Below are 19,922 nucleotides of genomic sequence, written 5' to 3' on the forward strand. Positions count from 1 at the left end.
TTTTCAAATGAGTCTATCCATTTAGTTGCCAAACCTACAACATGTTTACCAACAGAATTCAGAGTAATTTAATTTTTCAGTTAAAAAATCTAAAGTGTGCAATTTTTATTTTTTTTAACTCCAGATTTATATAGAAAAAAAAAGAAAGCCAAGGTCTTGATGGGAACCAACTAACACTTAAATGTTTTCCTAATGGTTTGCTTTGGGAAATCCAAAGCATAAATACATGTTGGGAATTAATAGATTGAGAGTAGCCATGTGGAGAAGGATTCAGGGATGTTGGTGGATGAAAATCAGAATATGAGAAGCCTGTAGTGATAGATGAGGGGCAATGGCTTCTAACTATGAAAAAGCACATTTAGATTGGATGTTAGGAACAAGTTCTTTACCATGAAGGTACTGGAACACTGGAACTGGTTGCCCAGGGAGGTGGTTGGGGCCCCATCCCTAGAGACATTAAAAGTGAGGCTCAACAGGCTCTGGGCAACCTGATCTAGTTGAGGATACCCCTGTGTACTGCAGAGGAGGTTGGAATAGATGATCTTTGGAGGTTCCTTCCAAACCAGACCATTCTATGATTCTATGCTTGCTCACAGTCCTGGGCTTCATCAAGGGAAGTGTGGACAGTAGATAAGGGAGGTGATCATGCCCCTCTGTTCTGCTCTGGTGAGACCACACCTGAAGAAGAACTGTGTCCAGATCTGGAACCGTCAACACAGGAAAGACACGGACCTGTTGGCCCAGAGGAAGGCCTCAAAGATGACTGGGGGACTAGAACCTCCTTGCTGTGAAGAAAGGCCAAGAGACTTGGGATTATTCAGCCTGGATAAGTCTCTAAGGAGTTGGTGTTGTCACATTTAATTACTTAAGTAGGGTCTACAGGAAAGCTGGGGAGGGACTTTTTATCAGGGGGTGTAGTGAGAGGATGAGAGGTAACAGTTTTAAACTGAAAAAAGGCAGATTTATATTACATTGCAGAAATTCTTTGCAGTGAGGGTGATGAGGTAGTGAAACAGGATGCCCAGAGAAGTTGGAGAAGCCTCATCCCTGGAACTGTTCAAGGTTGGTTAGGGCTCTGAACAACCTGATCTAGTGGAAGGTGTGCCTGATCACTGCAGGGAGATTGTAACTAAATGACCTTTATGATTCCTTCCAACCCAAATAATTCTATGATTCTATGATCTTGCTCATAGTAGAAGTGCAAATGGTGTTGGGAAGCAAACACTTCCAGCTAAGTAAGAAAGAAAAGCTGTTCTGGTGGTATAGCTTCTTTCAGTCAGCCAGTGAACTTTAAGTTAGAGCAGATGGCCTTGGTATCTACTGGTTAACTGAGAAGCTGGCCACTTTGTACCATTCTCCCTGCACCTGTGAGGTTTTTTGCTCTGTACCCAAGAGCATGATGTGCTGTAATGGAGAGCTCGGGGATTTGGTCACACTCAATGCTGTGCAGTTCCAGGATCTCCCTTGTTTCTTTGTTACAAGCTTTCCTCTCCCGTCATCCATCTCAGGGGCAGCTGCTTGTTATTTGTCTGAGGTCAGTAAGTTTGGGAGGGGTATTTTGCATCCATAAGCTGTCAAAATTATTGGAAGGAGGAGGAGGAGGAGAGGCCAGTAGGCTCAAGTCCAGCAAAACATCTCTTACTGTGATTTTGCTTAAACCAAGAACAAGAAGAGACCAGGTAAGATCTAGAGGCACATAGATTCTTATTTGTGAAACCTGTATTTGAACATTTCTGAGACAGTAATGCTTTGCTTTTGATGCTTCTACTCATGTTTAAATCCTTCTTCAACTTTTTCTATTTAAAGACCATCACATGCAAGGTATTCAGTTCATTGTGCCTTCTAATGGCTGGGCCTGTGAAGCTCATTTTAATGGCTAAGCATTGAGCTGAGCTTTGTCTGCTCTGTTTCTCTGTTTGCAAAATCTCCTTCCTTTTCTCAGCTCCTGGCCTATTTTAACCCTTCCTGTAGTAAAACATTATAGCCTGTGGTTTTCTCTTTAATAATGCATGCCTCCATCCCTCCCAGTGGTGTTTAAGCTCTGCAGCATTGAGTTAGCATCAAGAGCAGAGTTTATTCTGAACTGACATGGGAATTTTCAATTTCTTAAAAACCATTCCTTGTCAACATTGGCAGCTAAATATTTCATGTCCTCATGTTCCAGGGAGCCTCAGGGACCTGACAGTAAAGATCCTTCTAGTCACTGTAAATGATGAAAAGCTATTACCCAAGCTAAGGATTTTTTTGGCCTGGTTTGGGCTGTTGCTGTTTTGTTTTGTTTTAATTAAACTTGGTTTTGGTGTGTCTGTCCAGAACAGTACCTGTTAATCTGTCCATCACAGTACAGGTTAACCTGAAAATGCCCCCTGTCATTTCATGAAGAGAAAAAAAGGAGTCTTCAGCTAGTCTATTTTAGCTCATCTCAGAAATGGTAAATTGGTATGCATATAAGGTACACAACTGCTAGAAAATGATTTTTAAAGCCTCAGTCCACAACAGTCTTGTGGAAACCGCCTCTGAAATTCAGAGAGAGAGAAAAAACCATACTCAAGGTGGCCTTCACCCAGCCAAGTTTTCCTCTGTAGAAGGCCTGAGAGCTTTTAAACTCATAATTTCAGCATGTTCATAAATTGAGAACAGTGGGAACTAGTTGTAAAGAAGCAAGAACAATCTTTTCAAATTAGAAGGAAAACCAAGAAGAACAGATTCCATGTGGAAGCATAGAAATTATCTAGGTAGTTACAAAAAGGAAACCCTGTTGACATCTATTGTGGCTGAATAACAGTGCTTAGCCCTCCAGCTATGATCTATATTTTCATAGGAGAGGGCAACATTCCTGTAACCAGGAAAACAAGTGACACAAAGCTTACAAAGCCTCCAAACTGGCAATTTGACAGGTTGGCCAGTGCCCCATAAAATCAAGTACTGGGTTGTAGCAGAGTTCTCTTCTGTGCCATGGAGAAGGAAAGCAATCGTTAAACTGAGATTTCTTATTCTCCCTCTCTCTCTTTTTTTTTCCTCTCCACCTTTAAGCAGCAGGACTTAAAAGCTCAGCATGATGGTAGCTGCAACCAATTTTCAATCTGATGCAATTCAAGATTCTAGTTTTCCTGCTGTTGCTAATTTTGGCACCACAGCATCCAATCAGTATTTTCTAGACGCTAATTTAATTCAGGTTTAAAATTGTGCTGGGCCAAATTAGGATGGGGGGAGGCAAAGGAAAAAATCCTGTGTTTAGCTAACTTGTTAGAACATGGCATACAGCACCACTAAAATGAATATGGCTGCCTGGTCTTTATACAGACTCACAGAATTAACCAGGTTGAAAAGGATCCCTGAGATCATCAAGTCCAACGTATCACCCAATACTATCTAATCAACTAAACCATGGCACTAAATGCCTCATCCAGTGTTTTTTTAAACACTTCCAAGGACAGTGACTCCACCACTTCCCCAGGCAGCCCATTCCAATGGCAAATCACTCTCTCTGTGAAGAATTTCTTCCTAACCTCCAGCCTAAACTTCCCCTGGCACAGCTTGAGACTATGTCCTCTTGTTCTGCCACGGGTTGCCTGGGAGAAGAGACTGACCCCCACTTGGCTACAACCTCCTTTCAGGTAGTTGTAGAGAGCAGCAATAAGGTGACCCCTGAGTCTCCACTTCTCCAGAATAAACCTCAGCTCCCTCAGCCTCTTCTCATAGTTTAAAGCAACTTGTTTCTTGAGAAATTAGGCTAATGAAGCCTGGTTTTAATGTCTCCTAGCTCTGAAAAAAGTTTCTTCTGTGGCTGAGACATCTGAGGTGTTGATCTGTTAGAGGGTAGGAGAGCTCTGCAGAGGGACCTTGACAGGCTGGACAGATGGGCAGAGTCCAAGATTTAACACATCCAAGTGCCAGGTTCTACACATTGGCCACAACAACCCCATGCAGTGCTATAGGCTGGGGTCAGAGTGGATGGACCTGGGGGTAGTGGTTGATAGCAGGCTGAACACGAGCCAGCAGTGTGCCCAAGTGGCCAAGAAGGACAGTGGCATCCTGGTCTGCATCAGAAATAGTGTGGCCAGCAGGAGCAGGGAAGTAATTTTGCCCCTGTACTCAGCACTGGTTAGGCCACACCTTGAGTCCTGTGTCCAGTTCTGGGCCCCTCAGTTTAGGAAAGATGTTGAGTTGCTGGAACAAGTCCAGAGAAGGGCAACCCAGCTGGTGAGGGGTTTGGAGCACAGCCCTATGAGAGAGGCTGAGGGAGCTGGGGTTGCTTCACCTGGAGAAGAGGAGGCTCAGGGGAGACTTATTGCTTTCTACAACTACCTGAAGGGAGGTTGTGGCCAGGAGGGGGTTGGTCTTTTCTCCCTGACAAGCTGTGACAGAACAAGAGGACACAGTTTCAAGCTGTGCTGGGGAGGTTTAGGCTGGATGTTAGGAAGAAATTCTTCACAGAAAGAGAGATTGGGTATTGGAATGGGCTGCTCTGGGGGGTGGTGGAGTTGCCATCACTGGAGGTGTTTAAGAGGAGACTGGATGAGGCACTTGGTGCCATGGTTTAGTTGATTAGATGGTGTTGGGTGATAGGTTGGACTCGATGATCTCAAAGGTCTTTTCCAACATGGTTAATTCTGTATTCTCTATTCTGTGTCTTTAAGATCTCTCTTCCCAGAGATCTCTGAGTTAGGTCAGCTAGGTCTTTCCTTCAGTCTTTATATGATCTTTCTTTTTGACCCAGCCAGTTTCATACCAACAATAATGTAGAGATGTAATTGTCCTGGAGCCCTTACCTTTGTCAAAATTGAGGAGACACATGGGCATGCAGATGGGGTGATGGCATAGGCTTGTATTCTGTAGAAACCAAACCAAACCATCATCTTACCTGAGAAATGTCCATGACAGAGTCACAGCTGAGAGGCCGAGCAGATGTCAAGTCATTGGAGCCCAGCACTGTTGAGATGATCCCATTCTGATCAATCCGCCTGATCATTGTGCCATCCACAAAGTAAATCAGCCCAAACTTGTCCACAGTGATGCCTGAGGAGCAAAAAAAGCAAGATAGTCACAAAGTGATGACATGGTGATGAAAGAGTAGGGCTACTTGTTTTGGTTCAGAGCAATATATTTTATGGCATTCAAAAAGGATGAGATGAGAGCTGGACATGTGGGAGTCCTGGTTATCAGGAGCTTTGAAATGGCAGCATTCCATGGAAGGCACTTCCACCTGGCTTTGGTAGAAGAGGGTAACATGGGTGGCTTCTGTGAGAAGCTGCTAGAAGCTTCCCCTATGTCGGACAGAGCCAATTTCATCTGGCTCCAAGATGGACCTGCTGGTCAATGCCAAGCCCATCAGCAATGGTTGTACCACCTCTGTGACAACAACATATTAAAGAATGGGAAAAAGTTACCATGCAACAGCAATTACAGCCACAGAGAGGAGGGAGATCATGAGAGAATAAAGGACTGCAGGCACCAAAGTCACTGAATAAAGCGGCAGAGATGCTCCAGGTGCTGGAGCCGAGATTCTCCTGCAGCTTGTGGTTAAGACTGCAGTGAGGCAGACTGTCTGTCTGTAGCCAATGGAGGTTAACAGTGGAGCAGATATCCACCTGCAGTCCAGGTGGAAAGGGGTTGCGATCTTGTGGGAAGCCCATTCTTGAGCAGGCTTCCAGCAGGACCTGTGAACTCAAGGATAGGGGAGCCCATGCTGGAGCAGGTTTGCTGGTAGGACTAGTGACTTTGTGGGGTATCCATGCTGAAGCAGTCTGCTTCTGAAGGACTACACCCCGTGAGAAGGACCTGTGTTAGAGCAGATTGTGAAGAACTGTAGCCCATGGGAGAAGTTCATGAAGGACTCACACATGGGAAGGACCCCATGCTGGAGGATGGGAAGAGTGTGAGGAGTCTTTCCCCCAAGTAGGGAGCAGCAGAGATGACATATGATGAACTGACCACAATCCCCATTCCCTGTCCCCTTGCATTGCTGGAGAGGAGGAGACAGAGAAATTGGAGAAGTTGTTAAGCCTGAGAAGACGGGAGGAGTGAGGGGAAGGTGTTTTTTAAGAAATAACTTTTATTTATCATTATCCCACTCTGATTTGATTGGTAATTAATTGATTTTTTTTTTCTGCAGGTCTGTTTTGTCCATGCCAGTAATTGCTGAGTGATCTCTTCCTGTCCTTACCTTAACATGAACTTTTCATTATATTTTTCTCTCCCTTGTCCAGCTGAGAGGCTTTGGTAGGTACTTGGGTGTTCAGCCATGGTCAAGCCACCACACACAAGGTGCAATTTAGAAATCCCTGTTCACTTCTGGAGAAGGGCATGGCATTTAGTGAACTTCCGAAAGGGAAAGGTTTCCTAACAAGGACATGAGGCAATGGCCTCAAGTGGTATCTGGGCAGGTTTAGATTGGATATTATGAAAAAAATCTTTACTGAAAGACTAGTCCAGCACTGATGAGGCTGTTCAGGGATGTGGTGGAGTCACCATCCCTGAAGGTGTTCTAAAAACATGCAGATATGACAATTTGGGACATGGATTAGAGGGCATGGTGGTGTTGAGTTAACAGTTGATAATCTTGAAGGTTTTTTCCAGCTGAAATGATCCTTTGGTTATCTAAATAGGTGTCTGCATGTTCAGAAACATGGTGTTACTTCTCATGGTTGACTATTTAGCCATGCACATGGAAATGTTACACTAGTGAATCTTTCAGAAATAGCAGTGAAGAAGGCTGTGAAAGATCCATCAGGTCAACCAAATTTCAGATGGATGAATGTGGAAGGTTTTTTCTTAGGACAATCTTACCAATTGGATGCATTTCATCTGTTTCTGACATCTGCTAAGTGATTCATTCTGTTGTCTAACCCTCCTTTGTAGACATACTCCTGTCAGTGGATCTGAAGTCTGCCAACTGGAGCTATAGGCTGCTGCTTCTTGTTTCCTCACCTGCAGCTACATGCCATTTCACTTGTCCCTAAGCATCATTTCTCAAGTATTTGTTATGTTAGCAAAACCTCTTTTATCCCATGCCAGCTATACTCTGCATCTTCCATCAGAGGATTTCATGGTGCTTTACACTTACTAATTACACCTCATAGCAGTTTGTGAGTGTGAACACCCTGATTTTACATATTGGGAAAATAACAGATAAAGCAATTTTCACAAGGTCACAGAGAAGGACCATGACTAAGGCAGGAGTATAAAGCTAAGGGCCCCATTCACCTCTCTTTTATGCTAGTATAAATTAAAAATAACTCCACAGATCCTAATAGAGTCATCCATCTCATCCACCCTAAGGTGGCAGAATGCCACTCAGCATAATATTTGAGTGTCTTAGAGACACCAGAAGAATGTAATGGAACAGTAAAAAAATGTAGAAGCCTGTAACACCCTTTTCCATGCAAGTGAAATTCTGCTTGGAATATATGAATGTTAGGATCTCCCCATTCGGTTTCTTTCACTAGCAGGGTAGCAATCCCTCAGCAAAAAGCAGACATCTGCATTGTGCATCCAAGCAAGTGTCTGGAGCTTTTCCAGTCAATGGAGAGAAATGCCTGCTTCCAGGCTGCCATTCATATCACCTCAAAGCTGATATCCTGAAGAGAATATGTGAATCCTTTGAAAAACACCTTTTCCTCCCCACTGCCTATAAATGGAGACTACAGCAAATCCCTCCAAAGGAAACATTTATATTGTAGACAGAAAAAGTTGTTGAAATAAATCCTCACTATCGTAGTTGGGTTTGTTGGTTTTGGTTTGGGTTTTTTTTTGGTGGTGGTTTGTTTTTTTTGGCTCTCATTGTGGTGACAGAAATGATCTGTTCAGATGGAAAGCTTGGAGAATGTTTCTGAGAAGCCATCAGATCTTGTGTTCCTCCAGAATGCTGTTTTACAGCCAGATCCCCTAGTTTGAAATATTTACCCTCCATCTTCATCCACTGTGAGCTATGCTGTGAAGTACAGCAGTTCACAGATCAAAAATTTTAGACTTTTACATAGTAGGGACTAATCTCCTGATTGCTTTGGCAATTAAAATCATGACCTTCAGCCACCACTGTGACTATGACCCAGGCTGGAAGCCACAGAGGTGGACGATATGTGGCAAAATGTATTGTATTTGGTCAGAGAGAGACCCAGAGAAGATAACTGAGCCTAGATGTAATGACAGGAAAACCTCAGGACTAAGTCATTGTTTGAGGGAAAGAACAAACTGAGGGAGCTGGGGTTGTTCAGTCTAGGGAAGAAAAGGATGAGGGGAGACCCTATTGTTCTTTACAACTACCTGAAGGGAAGTCAGAGTGAGAAGGGGACCAGCCTCTTCTCCTCGATGACAAGCAATAGACTAGAGGAAATGGTTTCAAGCTGCACCACTGGCGGGGTTCAGGCTGGATGTTAGAAAACATTTCTTCACTGAAAGGGTTCTCAAACATTGGAGTGGTCTGCCCAGGGCAGTGGTGGAGTCACCATCCCTGGGGGTATTCAAGCAGCTTGTGGACTTGGTGCTTAGGGACATGGTTTAGTGTTGAGCCTTTAGTGCTGGGTCAAGGGTTGGACTGGATGATCTTGGAGGTCTCTTCCAATCAGATATATTCTGTGATTCTGTAACTTCACTGATCTGAGGTAAAGGAAGGGACTCAGAGAGGGCTGCAACTTGTGGATTCAAATTCAATTAGGAGTCAAGGAACTGAAGTTTCAGATCATTGAGCTGAATGGGAGCTGTGCATTTTCACTGGAAGGTGAAACCAGCATTTTCCTTAGTTCTTCACAGTGTCTCTTTGTCTGAAGGACATCGTCTTGACCTGGATTGGGTATTTGACCATCAGAGCAGTGAGGTTTCAGAATAGCCTCTAGGGTAGTGAGGAAAAAAATTACTTGCTGTTTTTAAGATGAAGTTCATTAATTTTGGAGAGGATTATATGACAGGATTGCTGAGATAATGGATGACAGGACTAAATGACCCAAAAGATTGCTTCTAGTTCTACATTCCAATACCTATGTTTAATTCATGCCAAGATAGGGCTGATCTTTGCAGGCCCATGAAACAAGAACCTCAAAGACGAGTGACAGGGACCTGTTGCACATTGGAATGTTATGGGAGAATCAGAGAATCATTAAGGTTGGACAAGACCTCTATGCCCACTAAACATGTCTCGAAGTGCCATGTCTACATGTTTTTTGAACACCTCCAGGGGATGGTGACTACACCACTTCCCTAGGCAGCCTGTTCCAATGCCTGGCCACTCTTCAGTAAAGATATATTTCCTGATATCCAGTCTAAAAGAGAAGCCATAGTTGTGGCCATTTACTCTTGCCATACAGTATAAACTCATTTGTGGTATCTTAGCACTTTCTTAAAAGCTTGCGGAGGGTGGTATAAGGATCAATATCTCACAGGCACTGATGGCTTTCAGGAAGCTATCTTTATCTGCCACAAGATCTGTCAGCATTGTGTGCCAGTTTTTGCCCTATCCAATGAGTGATCCAGGATGTTGGCACATGTCACCTGTCACTGGCATCTGCTGTTGAAGGTTACTGCTGCTTTAATTATTCTGCCCACTGAATGGCAAGTTCTTGGATATTTCTTGGTGTTTGCTTGACAACCAGGAATACAACTGAGCTCTTTCAGCGATATGGCAGACGTGCTTTCTTGGAAGAGGCCTGATAGAAGGTTTAGTTGATCCTAATTGGCTTTTGTCAAATACAAGATGCTCTTAGCCATTCCTAGATTCACAACAAGTATTTTTCAGGGCACCTGTCCATTAGTCTGTGTGACAGGCCAAAAGCCAGTGAAGGGTAGCAAGGTGGATAATGCAATTTTAAATGAGGCAGAATTTCCTCTCTTAGCTAGTTCCATATGTATTGAATTGGATTTATCAGCAGTGTGTGCTGACAGCTGCTCAGGGTGTGCAGAGCTGAGGTCTGATGGCTGGTCTGATTAACCAGTTACAGTAATAACAACCTGTACCTACTCTGGCTCTTGAGCCAGCTCTGATCTGTTGATAGAGCACAACTTTCTTTTGCATTCCAGCTTAGACAAAGAGCTTGCACACTCAAGTGAGTTGAAGTGGGATAGCAAAGTTACCACTTATCATCCTGCTCTGGGGGAACAGCATGTGCATATGTGTTCTTATCACAGAGCACTTCTCTGCTTATCCCTCTTTCACGGAAGCTAAGCAATCTCAATTGCTTTGCATTTCCTAGGATGTTCTGCAGGGTAACAGAATTTGCAGTCAGTGAAAACCCTAAATTCCCATTTGCACATGCTCCTCACACAGCAAGTGCTGCAATCCCTTCCTGACTTGAGCTGATTGTTTTGGAATGAAATCTAACTATGGAGAGGAACCCTGCTCTCCCACACACAAACATCTTTGGATGGATGACTTCTGCACAGAGGGAAAGAAGCATCTCATGGTTTCTTTGCAGCAGATTGTAGAGGTTAGATTGGACCTTTCTGTGTTTCCTTTCCGATAATGGCATGGTTCCAGTGCTAGGAGCTGGCTTCTGCAAATGGGCACAGAAATGGGTAATTCACATGTTATGCATGCATGTAAAGCTAAAGGCCTTGGCTTGCTTTGGCAGAAGGGTCCTCTCATGTTTCCATAGGAACATAAGGGGATTAAAGATTTTCAGCATACAGCTCAAAGTTCACTCTCACAGTTACTGAAAGAGAACATCTGCTACCCTTACCCAGGTAGTTTAAGCTCTGAGATATGTGATACATTTGCTATGAAATCATGTTGGCTCCTCTTGGATAGTTGGAGATCCCATATAAAACAAGGACTTGTAGCACCGCGTGCATCGCACCAGTGAGTTGTGCTGATAGAAAGTTATGATCAGATGACATTTGCTTCAAATGTCAGGACCTTGTAGTGTAGGGAGGTGACAGCACAACATTCGCTGCAAATAGCTACTTGGATGTGGTGGGTTTATTCTAGAAGATGAACTGCTAAAAGGGATTGCATTGCACATGTAGCTCTGCTTAGGGGTAAAAAACCAGACCACAACTCTTTTAACTAAAAAAAATAGGTGCTAAAGGAATCCAAATTTGGAGCTTTCTTGTCTGGATGGATGCTGAATGACTGAGTGATAAAATGGCAGATGAAAATCAATGTCAATAAGTAGACAGGAATTCACAGGGGAAGGAGTAAGCCTAACTACCCATACGCCACGACAAGCTGTAAAATAGATCAGAGGAAAAAAATTTCAGAATCCCTGTGAAAAGTTTTCTGCAAAGATCAGCTTTGTGCTCACCAGTGGTCCAGGAGGGAGCTAGAAGCCAGGATTGGATTAGGATAGGCACAGACAGAAAACCAGAAAGCAACAATCTGGCCTCAAGAAGACCACAATTTTTCATGCTGTGGCTGAAAAAATCATGAGAATTGTTAGCACAGGATGTCTGGAAGGGAAAAAAGCTAAGTGTTCAGGGAGGCAAGTTCATGGTGATATCTAAGCAGAGGTACAGCCTTTTCAGAAAGTGCCTCAAATGTCAATGACTAGAATCTGGAGTGGACTAGAATCAGCAGGGCTCTCTGCAGCTCCCTGAAAGGAGGATAGAGCTATGTGGGAGTTGGTTTCTTCTCTCTAGTGACATGTGATGGGACAGGAGGAAGTGGGCTCAAGTTGCATTAAGGGAGGTTTAGGTTAGATCTTAGAAGAAACTTCTTGACTGAAAGTGTTCTCAAACCCTGGAAGAGAGTCACAGTATCACAGTATCACAGTATCACTTAGGTTGGAAAGGACCTTGAGGATCATCGAGTCCAACCTATCAACACAGACCCCATGACTAGACCATGGCACCAAGTGCCACGTCCAAACTCCCCTTGAACGCCTCCAGGGTCGATGACTCAACCACGTCCCTGGGCAACCCGTTCCAATGACGAATTACTCGCTCAGTGAAGAACTTCCTCCTCACCTCGAGTCTAAACCTTCCCTGGTGCAGCTTGAGAGTCCTCAGGGAGGTGGTTGAATCCTCATTCCTGGAAATGTTTCAAAAAGGCTGAGACATCATGCTGAGTTACATGATTTAGTACCTGTCTTGGTAGAGTTAGATAATAGTTGGACTCCATGATCTTAAAGGTCTTTTCCAACCAAAACACATTCTATGAAAGGCCACATTATCAATGCCCCTTTCCCTATGTGTCTTTTCTGGCTACAGTAAGAGACAATAAATTCCGTTTGGTCAGCCTCTGCTCTTCCCTTACGTGGCCCTTACATTAGCATTGGATAATCAAAATGTTACAAAGTTGTGAAGAATTGAGTTTCTTCTTCTAATTTTGTGGAACTCATGAACGCTCAGAGAACAACTGAGATGTTGTTTACACATTTAGCAGGACACAGCAAAGGAAGCAATCTGTCCCCAAATTAATTACTTCAATTTTGCATTGGTTTTGTGGTGCTAAATGAATGAGATGCTCCATCCTCCCTAATGTCCCTTCTGAAACCTTCTTCCTATTGTGTCAGGCTTGTCACTGCAATCTCTCCTAATTGTAAACTCCTTGGTAATTTCTCTGCCACAACATTTTCCCAAGGAGATCCACTGATGAGTACTCAGATGAAAACAAATGCTGTGACAAGCTGGAGTTTTAATTTTTCTTTAGATTGCTTGTAGAAGAGGATCGTTATTAGCAGATGATAATTAGAAAGTGGTAACACTTTAATTTGCAAGGATATATTGAAATTCATTAGCATCTGAATGCTTTGCTGTGCTCTGTGGCAAATGAACTGAAAGTACCAGACTGGTTCCTAACGGCTGTGATAAATACCCTGACCAAGCAACTGCCACCACTACTGCATCTGTTGGTCTACCTGTCCTGTGTTTGTACGGCTGACTTTTATCAGAGAAACCAAAGACAGGGAAATGTCACATTTCTGGCTCTTATCCTTCCTAATGCTGACCATATAAAGGGATGATGCTTCAATGGTGTGACCGTTTTAGGCTGTGCCTTTAAGAAAGGGAAGCATGAGAACCTTTATCCAGGAGGACAGAGGATGATGAGACACTGGAACAGGTTGTCCAGAGAAATTGTGGATGCTCCATCACTGGACTTATTTAAGCTCCATCAGGTTGGATGGGGCTTTGAGGAACCTGATCTAATGAAAGATCATAGAATCATAGAATGTTAGGGGTTAGAAGGAATGTCTAGAGATCTTCTAGTCCAACCCCACTGTCAAAGCACAAAGATGTCTTTGAAGATCCCTTCCAACCTAAACCATTCTGTGATTCTAAGATTCTATGAAGTTGTTCACTCAGGAAGTAAGGTGGGAACTGGAAGAAGTGATCAAAACTGGGGGGAAAAGGTGGGGACCTCATCCTTCAGCCTATCACCTGCAGGAGGCAATCGTCACTCCTAGAATGTGGGTCGCCCCACTTTGAACACAAGCACTGGCATAGAATCAACCACTTTCAGGGTTCCTCTCTCTTCCCACTGAGAAGAGAAGCAAAAACAGATTGGATGCTAAAGGCAGCTGTAAAAATATGTGTTGACACCTCATGACTGACTCTCCAGCCTTTATGAATTGCTATTTCTTACCCGTCAGGAGTGTATTCTGTGTATTTTCCAGTGAGCTGCAAATATCAGCTAATTAAAACCTCCTGGAAGTGGAGACAAGACCTTGTTTTCATACAGTTTATGAACAAGTGCAAAGATGACCTTAAAATACACAAATCCTATTTTGCATGGAACAATTATCTTCAGTCAAAAGTAAAAAAACTTTAGCATTAAAAAGTCGAGTTCAGTGAAGAGCAGTGATTCTTGAAGAGCTGAACTTTTCAAGACCTTCTCTGGTCAGCTGCTATCTCTACAGCTACAGAATAATTTTCTAATTTCCTCTGACCATTCACTTATGAGTGTCTGTTCCCTTGCCAAGACAGGGAAGCAGAGAGTAACTTATGGTCTGCTGGTTACTTGTACAATAAATCATCTTTACTTTGAACTATTATGAAAAACAATCACACGAAGGAAGGGAATTTGCTGGATTTTTCTACTAGGATGAACTGCTGTGAAGGTATAAAGAAAGCTGACATTACACTGTCAGTGTGAGTTTTGACTGTTAATCATGTATTGAAGTGAACTGGAAATGAGTCACACCTGCCAAAGCTATTGTCTTGGCAGACTTTGCAAACTCAGGATGGAACCAGATGAGGGAAGACTGTTTACAAACTTTGCATTGGCAGTGTGTGCTTTCTGGATTATTATTTTCTTGTTGTCATTTTGCTTCATGTCATATCCTCTTTCACCCTCAATTTACTCCTATTTTGTGAAATTTCAGAGCTGTGAGGAGTGGATGCATGCATTTTGCCGCTATGTGATTGAGGTGGAAGAACAGTCTCTCCTGAGAGCTTGAATTGCCAACAAGAAGTATTTCAGTACTGAAAGCTTTGAACTCCAGAGCTCTATTTCCCAGAGCAAAGCAGAAACATAATTCATCTAAACCTTGCAACATCCACCCATGTAATGAAATGAATAATATTTTTCTTATCTTGTACAAGGGAGAATGGAGGTCCAACAAAAGTTTTGGTGTTGGGATTTTTTGCACATCAAAGTGGTGTAGAAAACTGGATTACAGATTTCTGCATTCCCTGATCTTATAACTCATCTGCTGGACTCTGCATCTCTGCCCAAGTCACCTAATTTTCTTTTCACTCACCTCTCTCAATTCAGTGAGCCAATTTCTACACTGCAACCTGACCACAGGTAGCTGTTCCCTTTCTATATCTGTGCCTCAGGCAATAACTTCATCCCAGCATAATGAGCGCCTCATGGGAGTCTAGAGTCCTTGGAAACCATGTTGGGCCCTTTGAATATCACACAGGTAGCAGTTTGGCTTTCTGTGCTTTTTGGCACAGAACAAGTTTCTCAAGTTTTATTTTTCTCCATTCTGCCAGAAAACAATGAGCCAACAAGTAACAAAAAAGATAAAAAAAAATCACAACTGGAGCTGACACAAATGGACAGTAACTCAGTTTGAGTTTCCTGGATTCAGTAACAATAATTCATCTCTGTGTCAACTTCCTTAGTCTAGCCAAGAAGAGAAACAACAACTCAACTGTCTTCATCTTGCCTGAAATAAATTGTTAAAGAATCCCCTGGTTTTGCTGAGGGGTTGCTTTACAAAGAGGTTGGGATAGACTTGAAAATTCCTGTGTGATCAGGGAGGGAGCTACCCAGATGGAAGGAAAAGGGAAACGGGCAGCACACTCATGCCAAAGCAAAGGAGCTATGAATAACTCCTCATAAAAACTGGGCAAGAAGACACAGACAAAAATGCCACATTTCTAAAAGTACTCACGCATGGGTGTCATTCTTAGCCCTGTTCAGAAGCAATGCAGAAGGTGTGCACACCAACAGTAACTTCCACCTCATCACTATCCACTCTGCGTGTTTTTTTGATTTTTGTTTTTTTCCTGAGGAGCTGTGGACAGCTGGCAGGAGTGACATCCTCCATATGCAGAGCTTGTTACCTTGAGACTGCCAGACTGAAGTCTTGGCTACACACAGGACTACATATGTTTGGCTAAACCTGTTTTGAACAGTTTACTTGAGAGGCATGAAGGCTGTGTGGTGCTTTTCTTCTGATTTGACTGTGCCTTTATTATATTTTAGTAAACTACTCAGGAACCAGGTGAGGTCATACTGAATTAGACCATTCCCACATTGAGATGTCTAAGCCTATAGGATTTAAGCTGGATGCCACAATACAGTGCGCCAATGTATAAACCTCACTTTGGGTCCCTCTGAGCTGTGTGCTGGTTTTTTTTTTTTCTATTTTTTAAATATAGCAATGTTTGCAGAGTTTTGGGTTTTTTTTTAATCATAGACTTGTTTGAGTTGGAAGGGGCCTTAAAGATCATCTAATTCCAACCCTCCCTGCCATGAGCAGGGACACCTTCCACTAGACCAGGTTGCTCAAGGCCCCATCTAACCTGGGTCTTGAAAACCTCCAGGGAGGGGGCATCCAAAACTTCCCTGGGCAACCTGTTTTGCAGTGTCTCAACACCCTGACTGTAAAGAATTTCTTCCTAACATCCATTTTTAATCTATCCTCTTTCAACTTGAAGCCATTACCCCTGTTTCCATCACTACAAGCTAACAAAGCTTGCCGAGAAAGCCTCAGTGAACTGAACATAAGTGAATCCAGTCCAGATTAGGAAAGACCAAACACCGTTATTTGTTAAGGAGAAGTAAAGGCTAAGTGGGTATAAAATGATGAGTGGATTTATTCTCTTGCCCTTTGCACATGTGCTCATCACTACAACCCTCTGATTTGGCCCTCCTTCCAGCAACCTCAACAAGAAGAACCAGGACTGGCTGAGGGTGGGGTGTACCCATGTGCTGCCAAAGACAAGCCCTTATGATGTATATGTGGCTTGACTGGGAAGGCTTGCAAAACTCTCAGTGGTGTTTTCTGAATTGGAGAGGAAAGCAGTCTCTGGTGTGGCTAAACAAGCCCCTTTCCAGAAGACCCCTTTAAAAAAATAACTGTGGAGAAGAAGCAGTCTCACCCCTAGGATTGGTCAGGGTAGCATCAGTGCCTTTGCCTCCATCTCCGCAGCGGGTGTCATCGAATGGGAGGCACTGATCCCCGGTTCCAGCCAAGACCTCGGAGTTCTTCACAATGTCTTTCACTGATGTGGTTGACTTGATTTTATAGATGCGTCTGCTGTTGGTGTCGGAGAGGTAGATGGAGCCGGTGATTGGATCTGTGGTCAAGTAATACTTATGAGCTGGGCTGTGGCTGAAAAACAAGGGTATGACGTTATTATTTTCTTGGATTATTTGTTTCCTTAAGTCAACAGGCAACGCAAGCACTTCAGAGAATAAAAATGCACAGGGCAGACAGACTGGGAAAGTGAAGCAGTACTGTGTTCAACAACATTAGTACAAGGAGTGCTACAGCAGGATCCTGAGCATGGAGAACAGCTACTAAAGGAAAGGGCTCACTAGGCTGAGCCAAAACCATGCTAGGAACTACTACAGTTTGAGTCCCAGCACCTGACTGTCCTTAATTTACTTAATACATACACAGTCCTGAAACTGGTGTTAGTGCAGTGCCAGAAAGTGAAGGGAAAGCAGAGTGCACTAGGGACTAAAGGAAAAACAAACCCAAAACCAGACCAAAAAAATGAAATTAAAAAATCTGCCCTCCTAATACCCAATACCAAAGCTCAAAAGCAGACTCCCAAGTAAAAAGCACTTGAATATATACTCTTCAAGATTACTTTATCAAGGCTTATCTGGTGCTCTTGCCAACTCCAGCAGAGGCTCTAGAGTCCTGTCCTGCTCTCATGGAAATTATCATTCCTGCCACAGAATTCAGCTGGACCTCAATGAAGACAGAAACAAAATGGTCCTTGGAGTGACGAATTTTGCCCTAAAAAGCTGTCTTTCAAGGATTCTATGTATAGTTTGGTATAGATACTAAACATTAACTTCTTTAAGAGTTTGCTATTAGTGTGTATTGAGCTGCATCTCTTCTAAGCCAGAAACCAACAGATTAAACTTGTAGCACCTGATGCCTGAACACAGGTCTCCTTCCTTCTAAGAAAGGCTAAGTAGTAATTAGAATAAGTATGAAAAAGTCTCTACTTCACTCCAGAACATCTTAAAGCTGTCCAAATTCATCAGGTCCCAAGAATTCATAATAAACCTATAGGCCATAGGTCACAGTTTTGCACTTGGTGGAATTGTTCCAAGAGAAGCTGGTTAGAAACCTGAGTGTCAATCACAGTTGGCTCTCTCCCTCATAATAAGAAATATCCTCTCTCCTTCAACCTTTATGTTAGGAAAATTAACCCTTCTTCAGACACATAAAAACTACTGGATTAGTCTTTAGTGCTTTAAAAAAATATGAGTTGGTTCTTTGTGCAAATTACTTAATACTTTGGTTAAAAAAATAAAAAAGGAGCCTTTCTGATTTATTCTGGAGTATCCCTTGTGATTTATCCTATTAAAATCTGAGCAGATTTCATCTCCACAAATGACACTGATTCTCGCTAAATAAAATGCTTTGACCTTCAAGACAGCTCCGCCTGACAGTTGAGTCTCCATCTGTATTCCTTTCCACTGACAGCAGGCTGGTAGGGTATTATTTCATTTACCTGCCTGTCACTCACACTAAGCAAGTGGCTTCAACCCCAGTGGAAGAAGTTTCCTGTGGGAATCCATCATCCAGTTTGATCAGGGCCTTGCATTTTCTTCTGACTGTCCTAACAAAGCCCAGCTGAATGTCAGTCAGCTTTTGAGCTGCTCATAATCTCTCTTTTGCATGAGAAGTGGACAAGAGGAGAACATCTTTAATGGCACTTTGCAATGCTTTAATGTCTTTGCCTGGAAAGAACAGATAGCTTTCACCAAGCCTTACAGCAGGCCATTTGCAGATGGGCAAAGGTAAATAATTTCCCCAAAGATGGAGAAAAATGGTGGCTGAACTGGAAGTTCCCACTCCCCTCTCCCAGAACTATTGTTACAATTTACTTTTGGATTTCACAGCCTTGCTCTGGTGGATTTAACTATCAATTACAACTTTCTGCAGAACAGGGAGATTTTCAAACTATTTTATAATCCTGGTTGCTAGGTAGAATGAACAGCAAAACAAATGATGCTTACTTTTAGCCATGGATCAGAGAACCAGGCAAAAGCAAAATATTCATCCAGCAGAAAAGCTGAACAGTACTTCCCACTGTCTTATTAGGGTAGAGCTTTGGGTACTCTGGCAACTTAAGTTTACTTTTATTAATGAGGCTATGCATAGAGATGCTGGGAAAAAAAAAGTAGGGGCAAGTTCAGTGTACACAATCATCACAAAATTAGTTCTAAATGGTTGAACTTTTAATCCCCTGCATAGCTGGATGCCACAGGGACACACACCTAAACCAGTACTTTGAAAGAGGTAGAGGTAGAAACTTATGTTGATTGAACTACCCATAGGAGTATAATAATGTGTTGCTTAGGGACATGGTTTAGTGGTGACTTAGCAGTATTGGGTTAATGACTGGATTTAAAGGCCTCTTCCAACCAAAATGATTCTATAATTCTATTCTATGTGTCTTGGGTCACGTAAAATCTTGAGTCACTTGAGTCTGGATTTCACCTGGTGAGCTGCTAGTGAAACTCCTACGACACACAATTACCTTTCTAAAGCTAATGTTGTTTAACGGTATGGGAAGACCCAACACAAAAGACATCTTTTCTTCTGCATGGCTCTTTGAGACCCATAGGAAGTGCTGTTCATTTTTATCAGCCAAACTTATATTTACAAGCTTGGCTTATCATGGTCTCCCACACCTTGCTCCATGCACAGAACTTTTGTGGGTGGAAGGCCTGCTGGGATGGCTTAGGCAATGGAGTATTTAAGCTGGGATGCATTGGAGCATGGAAGGTAAACCACAAACTGTTAAAAACAGTCAAAGTGGAATTTACCCTCCTTGCCTCTGGTAGCAGTTTTCACCACTGTCCTGGTTTCTGCTGGGATGGAGTTAATTTTCTTCCTGGTAGCTGGTATAGTGCTGTGTTTGGGATTCAGGATGAGAACAATGCTGATAACACACTGATGTTTCAGATGTTGCTAAGTAGTGTTTGTATTAAGTCAAGGACTTTTCAGCTTCTCACACTGCCCTGCTGGTGAGTAGGCTGAAAGGGCACAAGAAGTTGGGAGGGGACACAGACAGGACAGCTGACACAAACTGGCCAAAGGCATATTCCATAACATATGATATCATGCCTAGTATATAAATTGGAGGAGAAACTGGCTGGGACTGGCTGATAGCTGCCTGGGGACTAGCTGAGCAATTGCACTGTGCATCACTTGGCTTTCTTGGGTTTTATTTCCCTCTCCTTTTGTTATCTTCCTTTTCATTATTACAAGTAATTTTTATTTCAATTATTAAACTGTTCTTATCTCAACCCATGAGTTTTACTTTGTTTTGATTCTCCTCCCCAT

At 42.9% G+C, this 19,922-nt stretch overlaps 1 protein-coding gene across 6 annotated transcripts in view; it reads right to left on the reverse strand.

Annotated features, from left to right (window-relative positions):
* Positions 1-19,922, reverse strand: part of TENM4 (teneurin transmembrane protein 4) — a 736,598-nt gene that overhangs the window by 53,221 nt on the left and 663,455 nt on the right. For all 6 annotated transcript variants that reach the window (XM_068140091.1, XM_068140118.1, XM_068140125.1 and 3 more), the window contains 2 exons: positions 16,486-16,718; positions 4,865-5,019 (listed from right to left, as the gene is read on the reverse strand). In XM_068140091.1, coding sequence (XP_067996192.1) covers positions 4,865-5,019; positions 16,486-16,718 — 388 coding nt within the window. The remainder of the gene's footprint in view (positions 1-4,864; positions 5,020-16,485; positions 16,719-19,922) is intronic.

This window comes from Melanerpes formicivorus, unplaced genomic scaffold (genome assembly GCF_026170545.1).
Source record: "Melanerpes formicivorus ecotype bairdi unplaced genomic scaffold, bMelFor1.0.p_v2 SCAF_1, whole genome shotgun sequence".
Lineage (NCBI taxonomy): Eukaryota > Metazoa > Chordata > Aves > Piciformes > Picidae > Melanerpes > Melanerpes formicivorus.